Source organism: Microplitis mediator, chromosome 8 (assembly GCF_029852145.1).
Source record: "Microplitis mediator isolate UGA2020A chromosome 8, iyMicMedi2.1, whole genome shotgun sequence".
Taxonomy (NCBI): domain Eukaryota; kingdom Metazoa; phylum Arthropoda; class Insecta; order Hymenoptera; family Braconidae; genus Microplitis; species Microplitis mediator.
Genome location: NC_079976.1, coordinates 4,083,508 through 4,105,900, shown reverse-complemented (window position 1 = coordinate 4,105,900; position 22,393 = coordinate 4,083,508). Strand labels below are relative to the sequence as shown.

Here is a 22,393-nt window from a genome sequence, read left to right as displayed (position 1 = left end):
GACTTTTGACCGAGCTATTCCGAGCTCAGGGATATATATATCAGTTGAGATATTGGATGCGCATGCCCGTAAAATCTTGTTTACATCGGCGGCTCCTTCACTGGGGCCACGCACGCCGTACGAGTATAGTGTGGTCCGTTCTCCAGTTAAGTAATTTTAACCAGAATACAATACAACAAAAACTAACGTCAAGTTGCTGAAGCAGAGGAAGAAATAGAAGAAGAAGAAGAGGAAGAGGAATAATAACGACTGAGATAAACTGAAACTGAAGCTGAAGCTGAAGAGAAGTTGAGAGAATAGAGAAATTGAGAAGAGGTTCCACACGCATTTTGAACAAGACAAAGAGTGCGGAAGTGGGTGAACGCAGGAGCACGCGCATTGTTTAAGAGGAACCACACAAATAGGACTGTGTACTGTATCCTGATTGAGGAGTGAAGCCAACCGTGAGAACACGAGGTTCAACAAGAGCCGATGGCGGACACCAAACCCACAATCGTTCGCTGTCATATCGGCTCGATTAATAAAGTCTAGCGACTGGGTAAGTTTAATAATTAATCTATTAATTAATAATCAAGTAAATTATGATTTTTTTTTAGCGTTAAATCATTTTTTTTGTATGTTCGAAATAATTTTTTAGACATAAATTAATTTAAAAAATTGTAAATTGATTTTTCATACAAGGAAAAAAATTTCAAAAATAATTAATCAAATTTTCACTTTTTTTTTATGAAAAGAATTTTTTTTCCAAGAGTTTTATTTAAGACAAAAACTGGTACTCAACACTAACTCGTACTATTAAATACGTATAATTATCTCGATAAAACAAAAGCTTATGTATGTATACAATCAAGCGAGAAACAAAAAAAAATATATAATGAAAAAGGGGTTATGTACCAGGACGCGCTGCCAATTTTAAAAAGAATCCTGGCTTGGCTCGCGGTCACCCTCGGCAATTCTCTAGCGACGCGTGCAACCCCACGCGTCTACACTCCCTACGACCCCTCTTCCCTAACAACCTCCCCCTCCAGCCCCTCGCAAGCCCTTAACTTCAAGTACACATACAGAGCTGCAGAAAGCTTGTACGCGAATTTACCACGCGGCCGATCGATTTCCAGCCTAACTCGTCTCTTTGTTCCCTTATCTATATATAAAACCGATTAAAAAATTATCTCATATTTAATCGATTATCGATTATCTACCCTATTTTCTTCTTTTATCTCTTTTCAAAATTCCTATCAATATATAACTATCAATAAAGATTTTTGATTTTTAATATTTTATACAACAAACCAGACAAAGGCATAGAAAGCTTTCAGTCTTGATTAACATCCGTCTGGGTTGTGGAGTAAAATATTCTTGAATGCACATAAAAATGCCTCTCGATATCTTTGTACATTTATATATATATATACAACAATAGCTTAAGAGTTTTGTGTGGTTCATACATACATGTATATATTAAGAGAGCTCTGACGACGACGTCGACGTAACTACAAAGGATTAAACCACAACAGTGTATGACTTTGTCAGTAAAAAATAAAAATAATAAATGCAAAAAAAATTTTGGGCAACCTTGCCAAAGCCCATGGCATTGAATCCATCAGACGTGCAATCGAGAGGGGACTCCTTGTATTGCTCTCTCTCTGTACCTTTATAGAGGGTGGATTTTGACCAGAGGGGATGAAAACCGACGCTAACTGGTGACTGAAAAAGAGGGGATATCTGACAGTCTATAGCCATTCTCAGAAGGTAGTTCGGCGTCATTCGTTGGCTTTTCGCGTCAAAATTATTACTCAAAAAAACGCGCTGTGCTTTTGTAGTTAACGATTCATCTCTTTGCACTATTATTTACATTATCGGTCTTTGCAATAAGTAAACATCTATTTAGTGGTCGGTGGTTAGCGCGAAATGTAATGGATACGGTTGACGACCGGTTATCAGTAAGATCATTTTCCAAGCCAATGCTTTTAAATATTTAAATGTTTATATAAAGTCCGTGGGTTGGTAATGTTTATGGCGGGAGTTAAATAAGAATGTGTAATAATATAAAAGGGAAATAGTATAGTACGAGAATCAGATAAAGATAGACAAGATATATATATCTAGTCACGCGATCTTGTCTCGATCGCACAAAGCGTCGATTATGTTTTGAGCTTGTAGACGCGCTACACTTTTATACGCGGTTAATTTTTACAATTCACGCGATTAATCCGCTGTCTTTAAATTATCGTTGCTAATTTGAACATCAAGAGTAAATTTTAATAACCATGGTAAGTTTTTTATTAAAAAAAAAATTAATTTAATTTAATAATTCCAAATAATCAAATATTCATTATCGATAATTAATAATTCATAGAATATTTAAGTCAATTAATAATTCAAAATAATACGAATTTTTTTTTTTTTATAATGAATTTTAAATCAGTATAAGAAATTTTAATTATCAATATTTATTGGAAAAAAAAATTATTTTATTTTTATTTTTATTTTCATAGATAAAATAAAAAAACTAGTAAATAAACATCTCAAAATAAACCATAAAATGCCGGTAATATTTAAAAGTCACAGGTGGTCGCCACGCAGTCTGGCGAGTATTTATTTTGTCGGCTGTAGAGTTTTCGAGGTCTCCGACCGAGCTAACTCATCGATTTAATTTTATATACAGGGATGAAAGACCTAATACTACATAACATTAAAACATATACATAGATATATCCATATATACGTACATACATGCACATACATCATACATGTACGAGAATAGTAGAGAGTAGAGAGCAGAAACTACCCTGTATACCGGGTAGTAAATGCAGAAGAGGAAAAGCGCCGCCACGTTTCCGGTTCCGTTTGTTGTGACGCCGCGTGGCGCTACACTCGCAAGCTCTGTTTTCATACGCGTCCTGTAGCTTTTACACATGTAATATAACAAACTATGTACACGATTCATCTACATACCTTTTCATCATCTTAACACATTATACCTATTGAATTCAAATACATATACAAATACAAATACAAATACATATAAATGTGTATGTGTATGTGAAGATAAAATAAAAATCTAAGCGTATGAACGTGTTGCTTGCCGACACCCGACCCGGAATAACCACCACCAGAGGAACGACCTAACCCAACCTCGACCCTTGCCGGTGTTGTCAAGGAATTATTCAGTCTTTAAATAAACGTACGACAATACCTTTTAGTAACTTTTCTTTCTATTCATTAACTTAAAATTATGGGTGTGACGAGTTGGTGTCGTTTTTGTACAGAAGACTTTTAATTATTATTCAAACTATCGATTAATTGCTGACATGATATATCATTTTTTGTTTTATGTTTTTTAATTAAGACGAGTGAAACCTAAAACCGAGTGAGTGTATTAGACGTCAGGTATTATAAATTCTTTTGTTTGGAGTACATGTTAAATATCAGAGTTGAGTTTTTAAGTCAAGAATCATCAGTATTACTTTTTTTTTTTTTTTTTTTTTTTCTAAGGATCCACTCAAGCGGCAGTCGCTTTACATCGATCACTTGTCCTAGTTCTTTTGCTCAGCCTGAATTGAGATTTTTAGTAAATTTTAAATGAGGATTCATCTCTGGAAATGAATAAATTATTTTTTCTCTCAGATTTCGTTAATTAATTTATTTAATGTTTTTTTTTTCTTTTTATAATTAAGACCTTTTGCAGGATTTTAATTTGTAATTAAAGTAATAAATTTAATTTTTATTTTATTAATATGTTTGTTGTTATTTTATATTTATGTGGATATACAGATCCAAGATTTATGTATCATATTTTATTCGAAAGTTCTGAAAGTGCACATTCTTCTGATTTTAAATTTATCAGACACGAATGCTAAATTTGACTCAATAATTACGTCATTGTATTGCTTTATTTACAGTTTAATATTTGTTTCAAATCGCGGTTATAAATGGAATTATTGTTCATTATATTAAATATAATTGTGATTGATTTAATCGATATTACATAAAAATCAAGTCAATTCAAATTTTTATATATACACTGAAAAAAATAATCGCTAGCTGCTAGCGATTTTTTTCGTTAGCAGCTAGCGATTTTTAATCGTTAGCTGCAAGCGATTATTTCGCTAGCGGCTAGCGATTTTTTCTTTAGCAGCTAGCGATTTTTAATCGTTAGCTGCAAGCGATTATTTCGCTAGCGGCTAGCGATTTTTTCTTTAGCAGCTAGCGATTAAAAATCGCTTGCTGCAAGCGATTATTTCGCTAGCTGCTAGCGATTTTTTCGCTAGCAGGTAGCGATTAAAAATCGCTTGCTGGAAGCGATTTTTTCGCTAGCTGGAAGCGATTTTTTCTTTAGCAGGGAGCGATTAAAAATCGCTTGCTGGAAGCGATTTTTTCGCTAGCTGGAAGCGATTTTTTCGCTAGCTGGAAGCGATTTTTTCGCTAGCTGGAAGCGATTTTTTCTTTAGCAGGGAGCAATTAAAAATACTATTTTTATCAGTTAAATAAATTTATAAATATACATATTCATATATAAATATATATTTATATATTCATATATATATATATATATATATATAAATATATATATAAATATATATATATATATAAATATATATATATATATATATATATATATATATATATATATATATATATATATATATATATATATATATATATATATATATATATATATATATGTATATATATAAATATATATATATATATATATATATATTTATATATATATATTTATATATATATATTTATATATATATATTTATATATATATATATATATATATATATATATGTATATATATAAATATATATATATATATATATATATTTATATATATATATTTATATATATATATTTATATATATATATTTATATATATATATATATATATATATATATATATATATATATATATACATATATTCATATATATATATATATTTTAATGATAAAAACAGTATTTTTAATCGCTCCCTGCTAAAGAAAAAATCGCTTCCAGCTAGCGAAAAAATCGCTTCCAGCAAGCGATTTTTAATCGCTTAGCGAAAAAATCGCTAGCAGCTAGCGAAATAATCGCTTGCAGCAAGCGATTTTTAATCGCTAGCTGCTAAAGAAAAAATCGCTAGCCGCTAGCGAAATAATCGCTTGCAGCTAACGATTAAAAATCGCTAGCTGCTAAAGAAAAAATCGCTAGCCGCTAGCGAAATAATCGCTTGCAGCTATCGATTAAAAATCGCTAGCTGCTAGCGAAAAAAATCGCTAGCAGCTAGCGATTATTTTTTTCAGTGTAGAAATTAAAGTACTGAAATACTTGCTGTCGAAATTTATCTCGATTTTAAAATAGAAAAATTTTTTCGTAACCAGACACAATCAGAAAATTTGACATATTTTTAAAAAAGGAGGAGTAAAGTGAAGTAAAAAAATTTTTTTTTGTTAATTGCTTCAAAAGTGATTAAATACTTTTAGCAATTATTGAGTAAATTGAAATTTCAATTAAAAAATGGCTAAAGTTTAAAATAATTGACAGTACGAAAAACAAAAATTGATTTAACCAAAAATTTTTCATACGTGAAATAATATCGAGTAAATTTAATACAATGAGTTCGATCTAATTATAGTCAATATGCAATTGTAAGTACACAATAAACTAATAATAAATTTCTTAAGGCCATTCTCAAACAGTGCCCCCCCCCCCACTTTTTAAAAATATTCGATGACTTTCAATTGTAATGACCGTATTAAAATTTTGATAATTAATTTAAAAAAAGTTTAAGCATTAATTGAAAAAAGGACATCGCAGTTACAATTTCGCCGAGATATAGATTTAAAAAAAAATTATTTACAGTTGATATCAATTGGGAGTTAAACAAAATTTATTAAATTAATTTCAGTAAAATCTTCATGTCAATATTATAATTGGGAGTATCAAATTTTTTAGGCTAAAATTTATTTTTACTTCTTATTGATTTTAACTGTGAGTAATTTTTTAAAAAATCGAAATTTTTTCGAAATTATAACTGCGTTTTCCTTTTTTCAATTAATGCTTCAATTTTTTTAAACTGAATTAATAAAATTTTAATACTGTTTTGACAGTTCAAGGTCATTGAATATTTGGGGGGCTATGTCGGAGAATGCCCTTACTTCAATTGAAAATTTTATGAACGTTTTGTTACGAATTTTTTTAATGCAAAAATTCAAAATTAAAATCCCATCAAATAATTAATCATCTAATTATTACAAAAAAAAAATATTTAATTATCAATTACTGCCTAATAGAAAAAATTAAAATTTTTATTGAAAAGATTTGAAACCAACCGTCATCCTATCAAACCATTATTATTATTTTTAATATCATTATTATTGTCATTGAATTATTAGGTTGTTAATTCTATAAACCGTCAGAATGATTGATATCAATTTATTTACGATATTATTATATTTAACGCATGACATAAATTCACATAAATATGTTTATGTCGCGTTTACTAGAGTACATATGTGATACATGTGTAAATGGGTTAAGGCTTGAATGGCATGGATGAGCTAAATATACTGCGACAGGCAACAGTAACTAGAGGCAAAGGCGGTTAGAATAGAAGGGATGCTCCGAGGTGTCGACGTCGTCGTGTCCAGTTAATATCGCGACGCCGGTCAAATATCTCTACCTAATGTATTAATTTAGTTCATTATTTGCATATTAATACCTAACTCCATATTATATATTATTATACATACATATACCCCAGCTTTTGATACACATATATGTCAAGTGGACTAGACATCGTATTAATATATATGTATCAAGTGGATGAAAGTTCATGTGTATATCTATATATTTATATACATCTTGACATATTGAGTGTCTAGTGTCATAAATTGATCTAAAGTTATCTTGAGCCAGACTCAAGTTGATTTAAGAACGTGGGTAATCTTCATTGAATACAAACATATGACATCTTACGTCGCTTTATATTATATATAAAAGAATACCATCAATTTAATATGATGTTAAAAAAAATTTTACTTTTCATAAAAATTAAAAAATAATAAATTTATTATTATTTTTTTTTTTTTTGTAATGATTAATTATTTCAAAAAAATTATAAATTGCAGATAAACGGAGACCTATTGATCCAAAGGAGATGCAACGGTGTCCTTACCTGCACGAGATGAAGGAGCGTCTGCTCTCGCAGCCGACCCCAACCGATAGCCTAGACATGGAACGACTGGATGGTGGTACTCCGGTAAAGGAGGCTAATCTCCATACAGAGTACCCGGCACAAACGAATCCTGGAGTGATCCCCGACCCCCCCGAAATGCCACCCGACACCTTGATTGGCACCGTCGTCAAGGTAAATGATCCCGAGGTAATGATCGCACCGTTCCTTCCTGCTGCACAATTACTTACTACTTACTAATTATAATTATTTTATTATTAAACCATCAATCATTGGCTTACTAATTCATAAATATTTTTTTATTGCTACCTAGTGATTCTTTGGCTATGCTAATTGGATATTTCGATTATTACAGCTCAATTCAGATGGATATGGATCACATACGTCTCCGGCCCATGCGAGACAACCTCTTGTACCTCAGGGTTCGATGAATCCTCCGCTATGTCTTACCCCATCACATTCTGGTTATGGCAGGAGAAATTTACCAAAGAATGCTAAGTAAGTTAATTATCCCAAAAGTAAACAAAGTTTTTTTTTTAACAACAAAAAAAATAAGTTTTGAGTATAACGAGGAAATATTTAATTTTCAAAAGCTCATAACTTGAGAGCTGTTAATTTTTATGTAAATTTCAAAAAGATCTTTTTTGAAGTAAATTAAATTTCCTACAAAAAATGTTCTGACACTCAAGTGCGTAAAGTTAATAGTTAAGGCGCTGCGGGCCTTAAAAGAGAACCCTAGACAATTCTACTTATCCAATTACGTACGACTACTCAAGTGTAAAAAGTACCTCATAAAAAATTTTTATCGTACGCGTAATTACGGCAATTAAACGCAAAAAAAAAAAATGTGAATCTCATTCATAAATTAAAAAAAATCCCAAGATAATTTTTAGTTCTCTGGCTACAGAATCGCGGCAGCACCCGCGTTAATTCGCGCTCTCTCTTCTCGACTTTACTCTCTGTACCAAAATCAATACCCGTGCGTAAGATACAATTCGCATTAATATAATTATTAATTTAATAATCAACCGATGCCTCAACGCAGATTCCCATTAAATGAAAACGGAGGGAAAATAATAAAATTGGACAGGAAATAAAAGATCTAAATGTTAATTAAAAATTAAAATCTAAATATTTAAGCGGAAACGCCCGTGAGATTTAGTTAGAATCAAGTGGAAAAAGAGGGTAGCTTGATAGAATTTAGTACTCTCGCGTAAGGTCAGTGACCTCTAGTGTGGTATCGAGCGGGTCAGTGGGTCGAGTCCTCACTCTCTTACTCTCTCTCTCTCTTTTGGATTCTGGTCCTCTGTTCAATCTCCCGCCATCGCTGTACAATCCTATCCCCCAGGAATTTCCACTTGTAATAATTCAAATGTCCCAATGACCGGCCCCTTAGCACTGAAACTACAAATCCTCACCTCTAATCCAAATTCCCTATAGTAAATCTTTGATTCATCCAAAGATAAATTTTCGAATCATGGACCATAAAAAAAAATCTAAAAAGCCGGGAAAAAAAAATGATACTCGCGCTTGCTCAACATTTGTACTTGATGATGAAAAGGGGATGAAATGGTGCGCGGGCGCAAGAAGCTGCTGCCCGGGAAGAGGCTACCCAGGCGAAGCCTCAGTCTCCGGGATGCTGAGGGCGGTGGATCGTGATTCCACCTCTAGATCAGCTTATCCCACTTAAAATTGTGTCTCAAATGTCATTATTTTATTTTATTTATTTATCAAACGTTTCAATTTGTTAAATTACATTTTTTCGTGTTTTTTAACTTCCCGTCCATTTTACCCCCCTTTTAAATTCGCTCCAATTTTGTCTACCCTTTGTCTTTTACGGTACGAACAACAATAGCCGTGTACGATTGTCTACTTTAAAAAAAAATAACTTTACATATACTTCTATTTTAAAAACAAGTGGCGGGAAATTTAAATATTATTTTTAAATCATCAGCATTTTGTTATTTTTTTTTTAATTATCATAACAAAAATACAAAGGAATATTAAGACATTTTCCTGCACTTGAGATCCAAGTCTTTTGACCTACTTTAAAGTTCCTTTGTCTGAAGCAACAGTTTGAGTCTAAAGTTTAAATTAAAAATTAACCGAAGAAGAAAAATACTAAAAATAAATACAAGTATATACTATAAAGTAAACGAGATTTTTTTTTTTATTAATAATTGGGGTGGGTCTGCGCGAAAATTCGGTTCACCAAAATGGCGGATGGAGCTGACGCCCACTGACAATCGTACTCGGCTATTTCCCGCTATTTTGTAATCTCGCGATCATTATCTTTTAATTTATTTAATTAAAAATAATTCAATAATTATTTTTACTTATCGGCATACTTTCAAATGAGTAGGGGGGCCGTAGGAAATTACTAACGATCAACAAATCATAAATAATAGATAATCGTAATAATATTAATAATAATAAGAAGTAATAGAGTGTTAGTGTAAAAAAAAAAAAGAAAATGGTGGGCGGTGGTGATTGCAAAGTGGCGACGGTTGAAGTGGAAGCCGCGGCAGTGAATGACAATACGGCAACTTTGCCATCGAATCGACCGCTTAATCCTCAAGGTGGCGGGGTGGCCGGTCCACCATCAAATGCGACACAAGATAACGCTGAGAAGAACAACGCCGCGAACAAAGAAATGGAACTCAAAAATGTCCGTTCTACACCCGCTAAACAGTAAGCGTTTTTTGGTTGCTTTTTTCTCCAGAAGTATCATACACTTTTTTTTTTTTTTTTTTTTTTTTTAATAATGAGGGAATGAGGGAATATGACGCATGAGTTTACAATGGCCACGGCAAGTGTGGATGCGTGATAACAAAAAAAAAAAAAATTTCCAGACGAGGGTTGTTCACGTATGCGTATATACTGATGGAGATGAAAGCCGTCTCGAGCTTTTGATACAAAAGAGAAATTTTCATTTCAGACATGAATAAAACTACTGCGTTACTAGTTAAAATATTTTTGTATTAAATTTTTAATGAATTATAAAATACTTTTAGTAGGTTAAATTTTAATAATTTAAAAATTTATTTTGCTGGGCAGTAAATTTATATTTGAGGACTGCAAAAAAATTAAAAATGTAATTTTATAAATAATTAATATGTGACCCGTTAAATTCATTGCCATCAATCCTGTTTTAAGATCGTCAACCGTAATAGGATAAAAAAAAAAAACAAGTTCTCGAATTTCACTCCCAAGACGCAATAGACATGACACTTGAATGCATCACCATTCGACAGTCAGTCGTCTCGCGTTTCTCTTAACGTCATGTGTCAATCGCGATATCATTATATTCATTAATATAAATACAACTATATATATATCTATAAATTATTTAACCCCAAACCGCCACACCATAGGAATAAATTCACTAGCGAGTGCTCACATAAAATAAAAAATAAAAAATGAAACAAATTTCATAAATTCTGTTAATTAGTCTTATTAAAAATTAGTTTACTAAAAATAGTTTAAAAATTTTTTTTTTTATTTTAGAATCTGTGTTAATTAGTCCCACTAAGGATTTTAAAACAATAAAAAAAATTTGTAAAGAAGTTTTAATTAAAAAAAAAAATAATTTTTAGTGTTCATTAGTAAATATATAAATAAATAAATAAAATCCAATAAATCGGATAACAATATGAACTACTAGAAAACGACGTAGAAGAGAAAGAATGACAGTAGAGGGGAGTAGAGTGAGATTGGAGCGAGAGTTGAAAGTAGGTAGTACTCTGTGTAGAGTAGAGTATTCGCGGTATGATATCGACCAGGAGCTCGAAGGCTTGGACCGTTCGGAGTCTGTGCCATGCACTACTGTTACCACTTAGATTACATACAACATACACCATACTACATACTCATATGAGTATATGAAGCCATCGTACTCTCCATACTACGTAATATCACGTAGTGTATAATATCACAGACAAGAGGATAAAAAATATGTAATTCGAGTAGACTCTAGTCTACTAAAACTAGAGCTAGAGCCATAGTAAAAAGTCGCTGACTCATCAACTGACGATCTTGCTCGATTTTCTCAACTACACTGCGACACTATTTAGTTTTTTTACTCTGATGTGTATTCTTCTTTTAACAGAGTACTTAAAAGTTGAGCCAAGGAACTTGTGATGACATGAGACATTACACTCTAGTTATATTGGTTCAGTTAGACAGGAGCAATTAGTACGACCCGTTAACCCCGAGGTTTAATTCACTCTCAAGTGCCGTCTTCTCAATTTGTTGAGAGTCTCTAACTGTTTACAGAAGAGCTCACTAACTTTTATTTTGTTTTATTTATTTTTAATTACACATTGTTTTAGGACTCATACTGTCAAGATCGATTTAATTCCAATAAAGACTTTATTAGATTTTTATTTTCAGTTTATTGGATTTTTATTTTCATTTATTCAGCTATTGGATTTATAACTCTAACTCTGGTTATTGGATTTTTATTGGGTATTTTACTGTGCGGGTTTTATTGAAAACTAGTAAAAAACTTTTATTGATAATTAATCGAATATTTTTTAATTAATTGATTCAAAGTTTTAATGAGGAAAATTTAACTAAAAAAATTTGTTAGTGTAATTTGATAGCTCGTTGGTAGAAAAATGTAAAAAAATTCGTTTGATATGAATATAAATTTCTATGCAAGCAATACGCTCTAATTAATTATTGCGCATAATAATTACGAATGGGGCTGGAAAAAAAGAGGGATAACAGGTCATCGAGCATCAGTCAACTCAAAAGCTTTAATATTTATATTTATTTCATTAATTTTATTCATTTTATAATAAATATCATTTTTTATCTGATGAATTTTTTTCTAAGGCCGCGAGCTTGGAAGAAAAAACTGATTTTTTTAGTTTAAAAAAAAATTTTTCTCCAGAGACTGATTTGATATTAAAAATTCAGATGTAGAAAGTTGAAAACGAATGAATAATGGAGTGATTTATTATTTTATGAGACTAAAATTTAAATACGACTTTTGATGTGTAGGATTTTTTTACTTTGCTGAGTTTTCTATAAAAATTTCGCGGGAAAAAAAATTTTTAAATTTAAAAAATCATTACAAGTCGCAATTACAATCGATTTCGAATGAATTATAATTATAATCGCGCAGAAAAAAGTCATCTGAGTATATATTTTTAAATTGGAAACTCAAATATGTAAATTATAAAAAAAAATACCGGGTTGATTTGAATTATTTGAAAGGTAGCGGTCAATTTATTGATTTTGAATAATATAAATATATAAAATATTTAATTAAAAAAAAAAAAAAAAAAATGAAAATAGGTTTGCTATTGATTAAAACACCCACTTAGAGGTTCGAGAGAAAATGATTCCAAGGTTATAACAACCTCTGCAATCAGCAAGTCAGGAAATATCATGACATAATTATTGAGTATTAAACATGTGTACAAGTATCAGTACAAGTATGAGAGTTTAATAAATACATATAATACACGTGGTTTGTAAGAAAAGTTATGAGAAGAATAATAACATTCAGTCTGGATATAAGCCAGTCTACGAACAGTCGTAGCTTTTCTAAACACTCAAATCGCAAATGCAAAAATAGAATTTATTATTACTTTTTTTTTCTATAACTTTTTTTTCTACATATATATCATAAAATAATATAAACCTGCGTCAGTTAATACTTTGCAACCATGCGGTTCACGTCTTGTTCGATTGTTGGCTAATAATAAATAATTAATATTTTTATTAAATAAGAAAGTCATTAGATTTAATGGTGTGTGGAGGTTGAAGGACGCGGACCACGCGTTATTTAAATATTTTTAATTAATAATATTATTAATTATCAATATTGTAGTTGCATTTGAATCGAATTAAAATAAATAACGAATTGAAAAAAAAATTTAATATGGAAACCGAAATTATGCCATTTGTGGAAAATGATAGTAGTAATGGTACAACTCAAATTTTGCCATTAAGAAATAGTAGAATTCGTAATATGGAGCCTAAACGGTAAGATTTTTTTTTTTAATTATAAAAAAAAATTCTATTTTCAGTGGAAAAAATTTCAACATCGAAATTAATTATATTTCATTAATTAAGGAAGCGATAAAATTTTAATTCATTGAAGTTAATTTGAAAAATTTTAATTAAAAAAAAAATTGACAATTGGCCTGAATTTACTAATTTGTAACACATAAAAATTAAACGCATTAATAATTTATTTATTGCCCTACTTGAAAATCGGAACGTTTTTCGTGGAACAAAAATAAAAAAACGAAATGAAAACTGAAAATCTACGGGATCTAGATTCCTGAAATGTTTCGCACGTCAGTCGATACTTGCAGGCCACCCCCAATTACCCCTTAAGTCGCTTTTAGATTTAAATTACATAAATTATTTTAATTTTCTTTGCGTGAAAAACGTTCCGATCTTCAGGTACATATTTATTGATACGAAATGATTATGGAGAATATTTATTAAAAAAAAAAATTAATTAATTTTTCAGAACGTCATTGTTTATAATCATGAGCTTTATCTACGCAAAGCTACTGGTGGTGGTATGCGTGGCGTATGTAATAAGTGAAGTTGTCACCCACAAGTTACCATTGTATTACTTTGAGGGTTTCTTCGCTTATATGTACGGCATGAGTATCCTTTTCTTGCTCTACGTCTTTTGCTTTCTGCTACAAGAAAGCGCCTGTTGCTCGAGGGGCGCGGAAACCCCACCTCCACCTCCAAAACCACCCAAACCTCCCAAGGAGCCAAAGGATAAGAAAAATAAAAAAGACAAGAAAGACAACAAGAAGGATAATAAGAAAGATACCAAGAATAAGAAAGATTTTCAGGTAAATAAATTTTAATAAAAATGGTAATAATACTAATAATTTATTGTACGCTAAATAGCTCATTTCCAGTAGCCAATATTTTCTCATACTGTCATGACTCAGATTTTGTAGAATTTTAAACAAATTATATTTGATGATGTAAGCAACTTTTATGGGAGACATGTGCCAGCTTAAAATAAATACTTAGCAAAAGTGGGAGTATTCAATGCTTTTGTTTATTTTACTTTGCTATGATTTTAAAGCGGAACTTGTATTAATCATTGCCAATAATTTATTTCCATTTGTCATAAAAAAAAAAATTTAATAATTTATCAGAAATTTTTTTCTAATCAGTAATGAAAATATTAATAGTAAAATGAATAAAATGAAATAATTAAAACAATAGGATGCTAGTGATGTAGAAGCTGGAGTATCAACTCGCGTGTCACGTAAACGTAAAACTTCACAAAATGACCACAGTCACGGAAGTTTCTTCCTCAGAATCGGCGCAATTGGTAACTTTTTAAAACCTCTTGAGAATTTTTGCTATTTCTATTTAAATTTAAAATTCCTCATGAAAAATTTGATAAATATTGAAATTTCTAGCATTCGGACTCGGTACCATGGTATACAATGGACTCGAATTCGGAGCTTTCTTCGAAATTCCACCGACTTCACCATGTTTCCAAATCCTCCATGGCGTTAATCCATTGCTACAAATGGTCTTTACATTCATGCAAATGTACTTCATCTTTATGAACTCGCGGGTAAAATATTCCTTTCTTTACACTATCGTCAAATATCTCAAGTTAGCCATCCAATAAAACTTGAAATAATTTTTCATTACAGCTAAACATTCACCGATTCAAAGTAATCGCACGTTTTGGACTGATGCACGTCGTAGCAACGAATCTCTGCGTCTGGGTAAAGACCCTAGTTTTCGAAAGCCTTAAAGAAATCACCCAAATCAATTTGCGTTACAGCAAACCCGATCTTGGAATCATTGGTAAGTCAATCGACTTGAAAAAAAAAATAAATAAATCTCAATAAATTAATAAAATTCCAGAGAGCATCCGACAACATTCACTAAACCACGCCGGTGTTATATTAGGCAACGAGCCCCGTGATATGGCACAACTTCGCCTCGCACCATCCTCATCAACTTCAAACTTAGCAACAAAATTACTCGGCGCGACTGCAGCAACAACCCGACGATTAATCCGGACAACACCGTCATCAATAAACCGTTACGCGCGTTCAACGGCACGTTCAGTAGCACGTGCAATAACTCACGGCACCACATCGACCTTAGCAACATTTACACCAAGTACTAGTACAACTCCACGTATAACAACATCTACATCCACAACAACCACAACATCAACAACCCCCCCGACAACATCAACAACAACTCCTTCCACTACGACCACAACAATATTCCCATCAACATCAACAACAACTTCAACAGCTCGACCCACATTATCAACAATAGTAGACGCCTTTACAAGTACTATAAAACCTAATATAACAACTCCAACTCTAACGAGCACTACATCAACAATAGCGCCACCTGTACCAACATCAGCGCCCTTAACAACATACGCATCAATGATGTTGGATTTCGGTGACCCAGCTTCCTCAACAAACAAAGGAATTCCCCCGTTACTTGACATCGTTAATCAAACCAACGGAACAAGTGTTTGGAGCCCAACGTTTGCATTCTACCAAAGCGCACCCTTGAATGAAAATGCATGCGGCCGAGTTAATATAATGGGAACCATTGTCCAAGATGCTGCCCCATATCTGTTTCCATTTATCATTGAATACAGTTTGATCGGAGCAGCAGTTATTTACGTAATGTGGAAGCACATTGGGCGCCATCCACGTTGGCCGCATCAAGCGGAAGCCGATTTAGAGCGTCGACTTGAAGCGATGCTTTCACGTCGTGCTGTTGCCCTGGCACATGCGGGTCACGGTCGCGTCGATTGCGTGGGCGCCAGCAAGGGGCTTTTTGTTGGGCTTTTCCTGCTGGTTGGGTCCTTGATCTGTTTGATCCTTTTCTTTGTTCTAATTCATCACCCGTCATTCGGACTACTCGCGATCTATCTGGCAGATGTGTCACACTGCGTTCTAATGGCGTTTTCAATCATAGCTATCATAATTGGTTTCATTCGTGTACAGAGTCTGAAATTCAAAGCCGAAGAACAAAGTGACCTAAATGATATTCTGCTGCGTGTTTCTGGATTCGGTTTGTTCCTTTACGCTGTTTTTAGTGTAATTGCTGGTTCATTGGCGGCATTTACACACGAACCAAATTTATTGGTAATGGTTACTGGTTTATTGGCTATTGTACAAGTTGTATTGCAAATGTTGTTTATTGCAGATGTATCACGTAGGCGTGTACATTTACCAGAACATGATCGTAGCAAACCTGGTCGCCAAGTTGTCACATTTTTACTTATTTGTAATGTAACAATGTGGGTTATTTATACATTTGAAACACAAAAAGTCGTTGCTAATCCAGTGCAACTTGATTTCTATGGTTCTCTTGCGTGGATTATTGTACAAAGGGTCACTATGCCACTTTGTATATTCCACAGGTTCCATAGCGCGGTTACGCTTGCCGAAATATGGAAAACCAGTTACAAAGCACGTTTGGAGTAAGATCTGATAATTGATATCAATATTTGAAGTGTCGATTAAATTTTCAGAGCTCCGTTTGATGAGAAAATGAAAAAAAAAATCCTCTGGTACCAATAGGACACGGATTTTTTTTTAAGGAGCTCGATTATTAGCATTTTTTTTTGCCAAACAAACCATTTGTCACTGATGCATTTTTATACTTTTATACCTTCACATCCTGTATTACGCATCGAGATTTATTGTGGAAAAATAAAAAAAATCAACGGCATAACATCCTGCCTATGAAAATGATAAAAACGAAAAATCCGATGCAACAATTAGGATAAAAGATTTTAATTATTTGTTTTTTGTTTGTTATTTTTGTATAATGTAATTAGAAAAAAAAAAAAAACGAGTACTTAATATTGAAAAAAATAAATAAAAGTGGGATCATAATTTATTAATTTTAAAATGCTTGACGCAAGTAAAAAAAAAAGTAAAAATAAATAAAAAATAATACGTTTGTTGCGTATTTGTAAAGTACAAAATTGTTTATAATTCTAAGAATATATTTTACAATTGGCGTGTGTAATTTTTTTCCTTTATCGGAAAATTATTTAAGTTAATTCTAACAAAAGGATAAAAAAATTAAAGGAAAGAACAAAAAAAAAATATCATGAAATAAAGATATTTTAAGTTTCAACGCGAGGTTCAAATGGATTAGATGAAAGAGACGGTAATGAAATCGGTCATACTACGAAATAAACTAAAGAAAAAGAAGAAAATAATGATAGATATCATTAGATAATAGATTTAAAAAAAAATGGAGATTAAGTAGATACATTCCTATCTGAAATTAGATGAAAGTTATCTCGTGTCGCTATCAAACATAAATTTAATCATCGAGTCATCGAAAAAGTAATAAAATAAAATAATTAAATGAATGAATAAAAAGTATAGATAAATTAGTTATTGTTCTACGTGTTCGCAAATTCATTAAAGAAAAAAAAAATTCAAACGACATTAAATATGTACTTAGCTTCGCGTTCTCATTGTAACACTGTTCAAACGCTCTGTCAACTCGTCACGATATTACTACTATAAATATATATATAAATATGAATATATATAATATAAATACATAATAATATTCAAAATACATTGACCCAAATTACACACTGATATTACCATTACCATTAATTAGTTAATGATATAAATAATAGACTACATTAAAAAAAAAATATAACTATTAACGTTATAAATAAATTTATAATAAAGGCGCGACTTTTTAAAAATTATTGAGGTATAAAAAAAAATTGATGATTAAATTTATCAAATGTTCTAAAGTACTTTGTAAATATCTCGAACTGATAAACAAACGCAGAGTGTCTGTGAGAAAAACAAATTTTAATTAACTAAATTTATTTTAATTATTATCATTACTGTAATAATTATTTAGCTATAATTTAAATTTATTTTTTTATATAAAAAAAAAAATAAAATAAAAAATCTGTGCAAGAAATCATCAATATTCTGCACATTAATTATTTGTGCTTAAGAGAATTTAAGCGAATTTGTGAAGTTACAGATTTAGTAGATTAGGTCCTTGACATGACCAACGCATATGATTACGAAAAAAAAAATAATAAAGAACTTAAGGGGTTGAGTCCGTCTATTTAATCATATTGTAAAACAATTATTATTATGATATTATACATTAATTAATTAATGAATTAATTACCGATAAAATTTATTAAACACTAGAATTATTAAACAAGGCACTGCCAACAGGACCAACTCCTAAAATGATACTGAGTACCGGACAAAATTTGTTTTAAAATATAATTAAATAAAACATTTAAAAAAAAATTAATTATTAATAAAAATTTAAATATCTAATTATATAAATATAACCCTCCATAATAAACCTAGTCCTTAAAAATACTCATTATCTCCCTTGCCATAAATTACCCTCCATCGTGTGCGAATGATTAATAATTTAAATGAAATATTGTAAGTGAGATGTAATAATGACTGAGTGATTGAAATTATTTTTAAAAATTTCCCGACTGTCTCTAGACTTGGGCAAAAAAAATTTTCATTTAATTGAACCGTTTAAATATCTACTAGTTATAAGCCTAAGTGATAAATTTTTTTAAATGAGAAAATCGAGTGATTAATTATTGTTATTATTTTTTTTTAATTTAACTAATTTTTAAAATTACTTTTTGAAACGCTCGTTTTTCTCAGTAATTGTAATATTTAATAATAATAATTATATTATAAAAAATAAAATAACAAAGTTATTTAACCGAGTAGAGAAATAAATAATTAAAAAAAAAAAGTATGATGTAAAACATTTTTTGATGTCTTCAAATGTAATTGAAACAATTTTTAAAATACACGCGCACAAGTGACAATTTGAAAAAAAAATTTACATATATATATATAAATATATATAAAAACAAAACTCACGAATACATACAAAAAAAAGATGTAATTTTAATTATCATCATTAATATAAAATAATAATTATTATGATACACAAAAAATCCAAGATTGACGAAACTAATGTTAAATGTAAAAGAAACATTAATATATATATCTATCCATGTTGTCGAGTAAAATGCAAGTTATCTAAAAAGTCGAGTAGAAAAATAAATAAGCACCCGTCAATTTCATTTTCATATATTCATCACAATTTATCATTTAATTATAATATAATATAAATAAATAAGAGGGTATTGTGAAAAGAAATAAAGAAAAGGAAAAAAAAAAATGAAAAATGGAAAAGTAAAAAAAAGTAAAATAAATAAACGTCGTTATAGCGTTTTATTGTACATCTTTTTTCTTCCTAATTTTACCATCCACGATATTGTCGCTTTAGCGTTAATTTCTGTAACGCTAAATGCCATTGATTGGTTAATAAAAGTTGTCTAGATGTATTTACTGACTCTAATTATTTAAATGTTTCATTTAATGATACTGAAGTTAGCAGACGCACAATAATTTTTAAAATTTTTTAAAAGCTAAATTATAAAAAAAAGAAAATATTTAAATAAATGTACCTATAGCTTTTTTAATTTTCTACAAGCGCATATTTTTAGTTTTTTTTTTTTTTTGTTATTGATTTGAAAAAAGAAATCCAAAATTGTTAATTGTCTACTAACTTCCGGATCATTTTATTTAGTTATTTAAATTATTTGAACCTGAATTATTTATAGTACTATTTTTGTTTGGTTAAAATATACTAGTGGAGTATGATTCGATCATGAATCTATTAATTGAACAGATCTAGCTCAATTGAAGACTAATTAGACCATGGGGAATTTTAAATTCTGGGACAAAGGCTCAGAATTAAAAAAAAATAAATTTCTGATGAATTCAAAAAGGCAACTGTATATCGTACGAATCTAATCCAACGATAGGGCATTTGGTTGAAACTCGAATCCACAATAAGGACCTGGACTCGTAGAAACAAATTGGGCCATAGGTATCTGAAATTCTAGGACTAAGATCCAGCACTTTTTTAAGGATAATATGACCAGGTAACTTTTTAGTGAACAAATCTAACTATTCTAAGCAATTTTGTTGAAAATCGAATCTACAAGGTCCTGGAATCATGGTGACTAATTAGGCCATAAGTTATCAATTTTAAATACTTGGATCAATTAAACAGACAAATACTTCATGTATTTATTTTCCAGTCTATTCAAAAATCTAAAAGTTATTTTCTGAGCTCCAAAGTCAAGAAAATTCTCTAATATTCCCGACTGGTCTGATTTTGGGACTAAGAACATCGCGGATCTTATATATCATGATCGAGAATAGAACAATGAAAAAATTTCGAATAATAGTTCAAAATAAAAGTACAAATTAAAAAAAATATATTTATGTATTCAGTGACTCACCAGACCGGAGCATATCCAGGTCGACCTGAAACATAAAAAATAAAATACAAATAAAAAAAATTTTTTTTTTTTTAATGCTGACAGCAGACTTAAAAATTAAGTATTTTTTTACTTCGGTGACTTGCGGGCCTGGAGCATCATCCAGGAACTCGATCATCTCCAATGCAGGTACCACTCACAACACATCACGACACAACACAACACATCACATCACAGTACATATACTTACACTTAACATTAAATATCACAAACTTTCAACACTTGTTATCACAACTGAAAAAAAAAAAAAAAAGAAAAAATTTTTTTTAAAACTGATTATTTTTTAAACTCACTACCAACTCTGACTAAAACCAACACTACTATAAATTACGAGATTTTAGACGCGCACTCCCGAAACTTTATCCGAATCATCCAACACACATACAATTATAAATAACACTTCATATCACAGACTTTAAAAACTTATTAACACAACTAAAAAAAAAACTTCGAACTTTTTTTTTTTAAATCACCGACTCTTTGTACTCCCGACACCAAAGTTATATTCAAAACCGACACTACCGAAAATTACGACATTTAAGACGCGCACTCCCGAAAACTTCCACGAATCATCACTTTGCGATTTATTTTAAATAAATTTAAGCTCGAATATTCATGCAAAAATTTTTTATTACCGCGGATTAATTTATTTGTCCCGATGCACCCGGCTTCGAGATACCGCTCAAAGTAAACCGAACACTAAAAGTTTTTTCGGCCATTTTGAATACGTCACTCGATAATTTATATAAATTATAAATAATAAATGTACACGAAATATTAAATAAATTAATCAAGATCGAATAATTAAATAAAAAAACAATAAAAACGTAATAATTGACCACCGAGCAACAGACGCGTCTGACGACCGTTGCGTCTCCAAATAAAATAAAAAATGGCGTCGTCATTTCCAGGGCTTGCGCAGTGAGCGGAGCGGGAGAAAATGGCGCGCAGGTGATAGGAGACGCTTACCGTTTATCTGCTTGCTACTGCACTTCGGTTTTAACTGATTCTACGTCACTTTCAATACAAATAAATTTTTCTCAACGATAATTATTATTGTGATTTTTATAAAGATCATTAAAATATACGCAGCTGATATTTTAATGATCTTCTGCTAGAATGTCACCAACAATTATCTGATCTCACTGTTGCTGCGTCGGAATCGTCGGAATGAATTTACTCGAGTGAATCCTACACTAGCGCCACCACTCAACTCTGGCGCTAGTGTCGAATTCATTCAAATAATTCACTCCCGCTTGGCGTCCGGCATTACCGCTTCCATTGTCGCGTCCGTAACAAGTCCGGATAAACTATCCAACAATTTCTCTATTAAACATTCGATAAATACTTTAATTTAGTGACCTAAATAATCACAATTACGTAATTAGTGATCGGAAATAATAATTGTGACTCTAAAGTGATCAGTGTTTCATAAATTCTTATTTAAAAAACTATTTAACCTTTTGCTTTTGCTCCCAATTCTTACTTTTAGTATCACTCCCCCCAACTTGGCATTCGAGTTTAAATTTTTGTGTCGTGATGATCGTGAATGTAGCAGGTATGAGACAATTTATGTATTTTAAATTAAATAATCAATTAATTAAAATAATTAAATTGAAAATCATGCGGGTACTGATTTTTTTAATATTTAAATTTCTCATTTTTTAATTTTTATTCCGATTAAACTTTATTTATTTATTCAAAAATTAAAAAAATTGCCAATCGTCAGCTACATTCACTCTCATATAAGTGTTCCAAGTAATTAAGTGTATCAAGTGTTTTAAATAATTAAGTGTATCAAGTGTTTTAAAAATAATTAAGTGAA

At 30.8% G+C, this 22,393-nt stretch overlaps 1 protein-coding gene across 7 annotated transcripts; it reads left to right on the top strand.

Annotated features, from left to right (window-relative positions):
• Nucleotides 1–99: 99 nt before the first annotated feature.
• LOC130673666 (proton channel OtopLc) lies at nt 100–17,752 on the top strand. Of its 7 annotated transcripts, none has more exons than XM_057478781.1 (8): nt 100–538; nt 7,120–7,358; nt 7,540–7,682; nt 13,678–14,017; nt 14,403–14,511; nt 14,603–14,763; nt 14,846–15,002; nt 15,063–17,752. In XM_057478781.1, the coding sequence occupies exons 2-8, from the start codon at nt 7,149–7,151 to the stop codon at nt 16,658–16,660; spliced, it is 2,718 nt and encodes a 905-aa protein (XP_057334764.1). In that variant the 5' UTR covers nt 100–538; nt 7,120–7,148; the 3' UTR covers nt 16,661–17,752. The 7 variants fall into 7 exon arrangements, with proteins under 7 accessions (XP_057334764.1, XP_057334762.1, XP_057334763.1 ...); XM_057478779.1 differs by having other exon boundaries at nt 7,120–7,373; XM_057478780.1 differs by lacking the exon at nt 100–538 and adding an exon at nt 1,819–2,270 and having other exon boundaries at nt 7,120–7,373.
• The last annotated feature ends 4,641 nt before the right edge of the window (nt 17,753–22,393 follow it).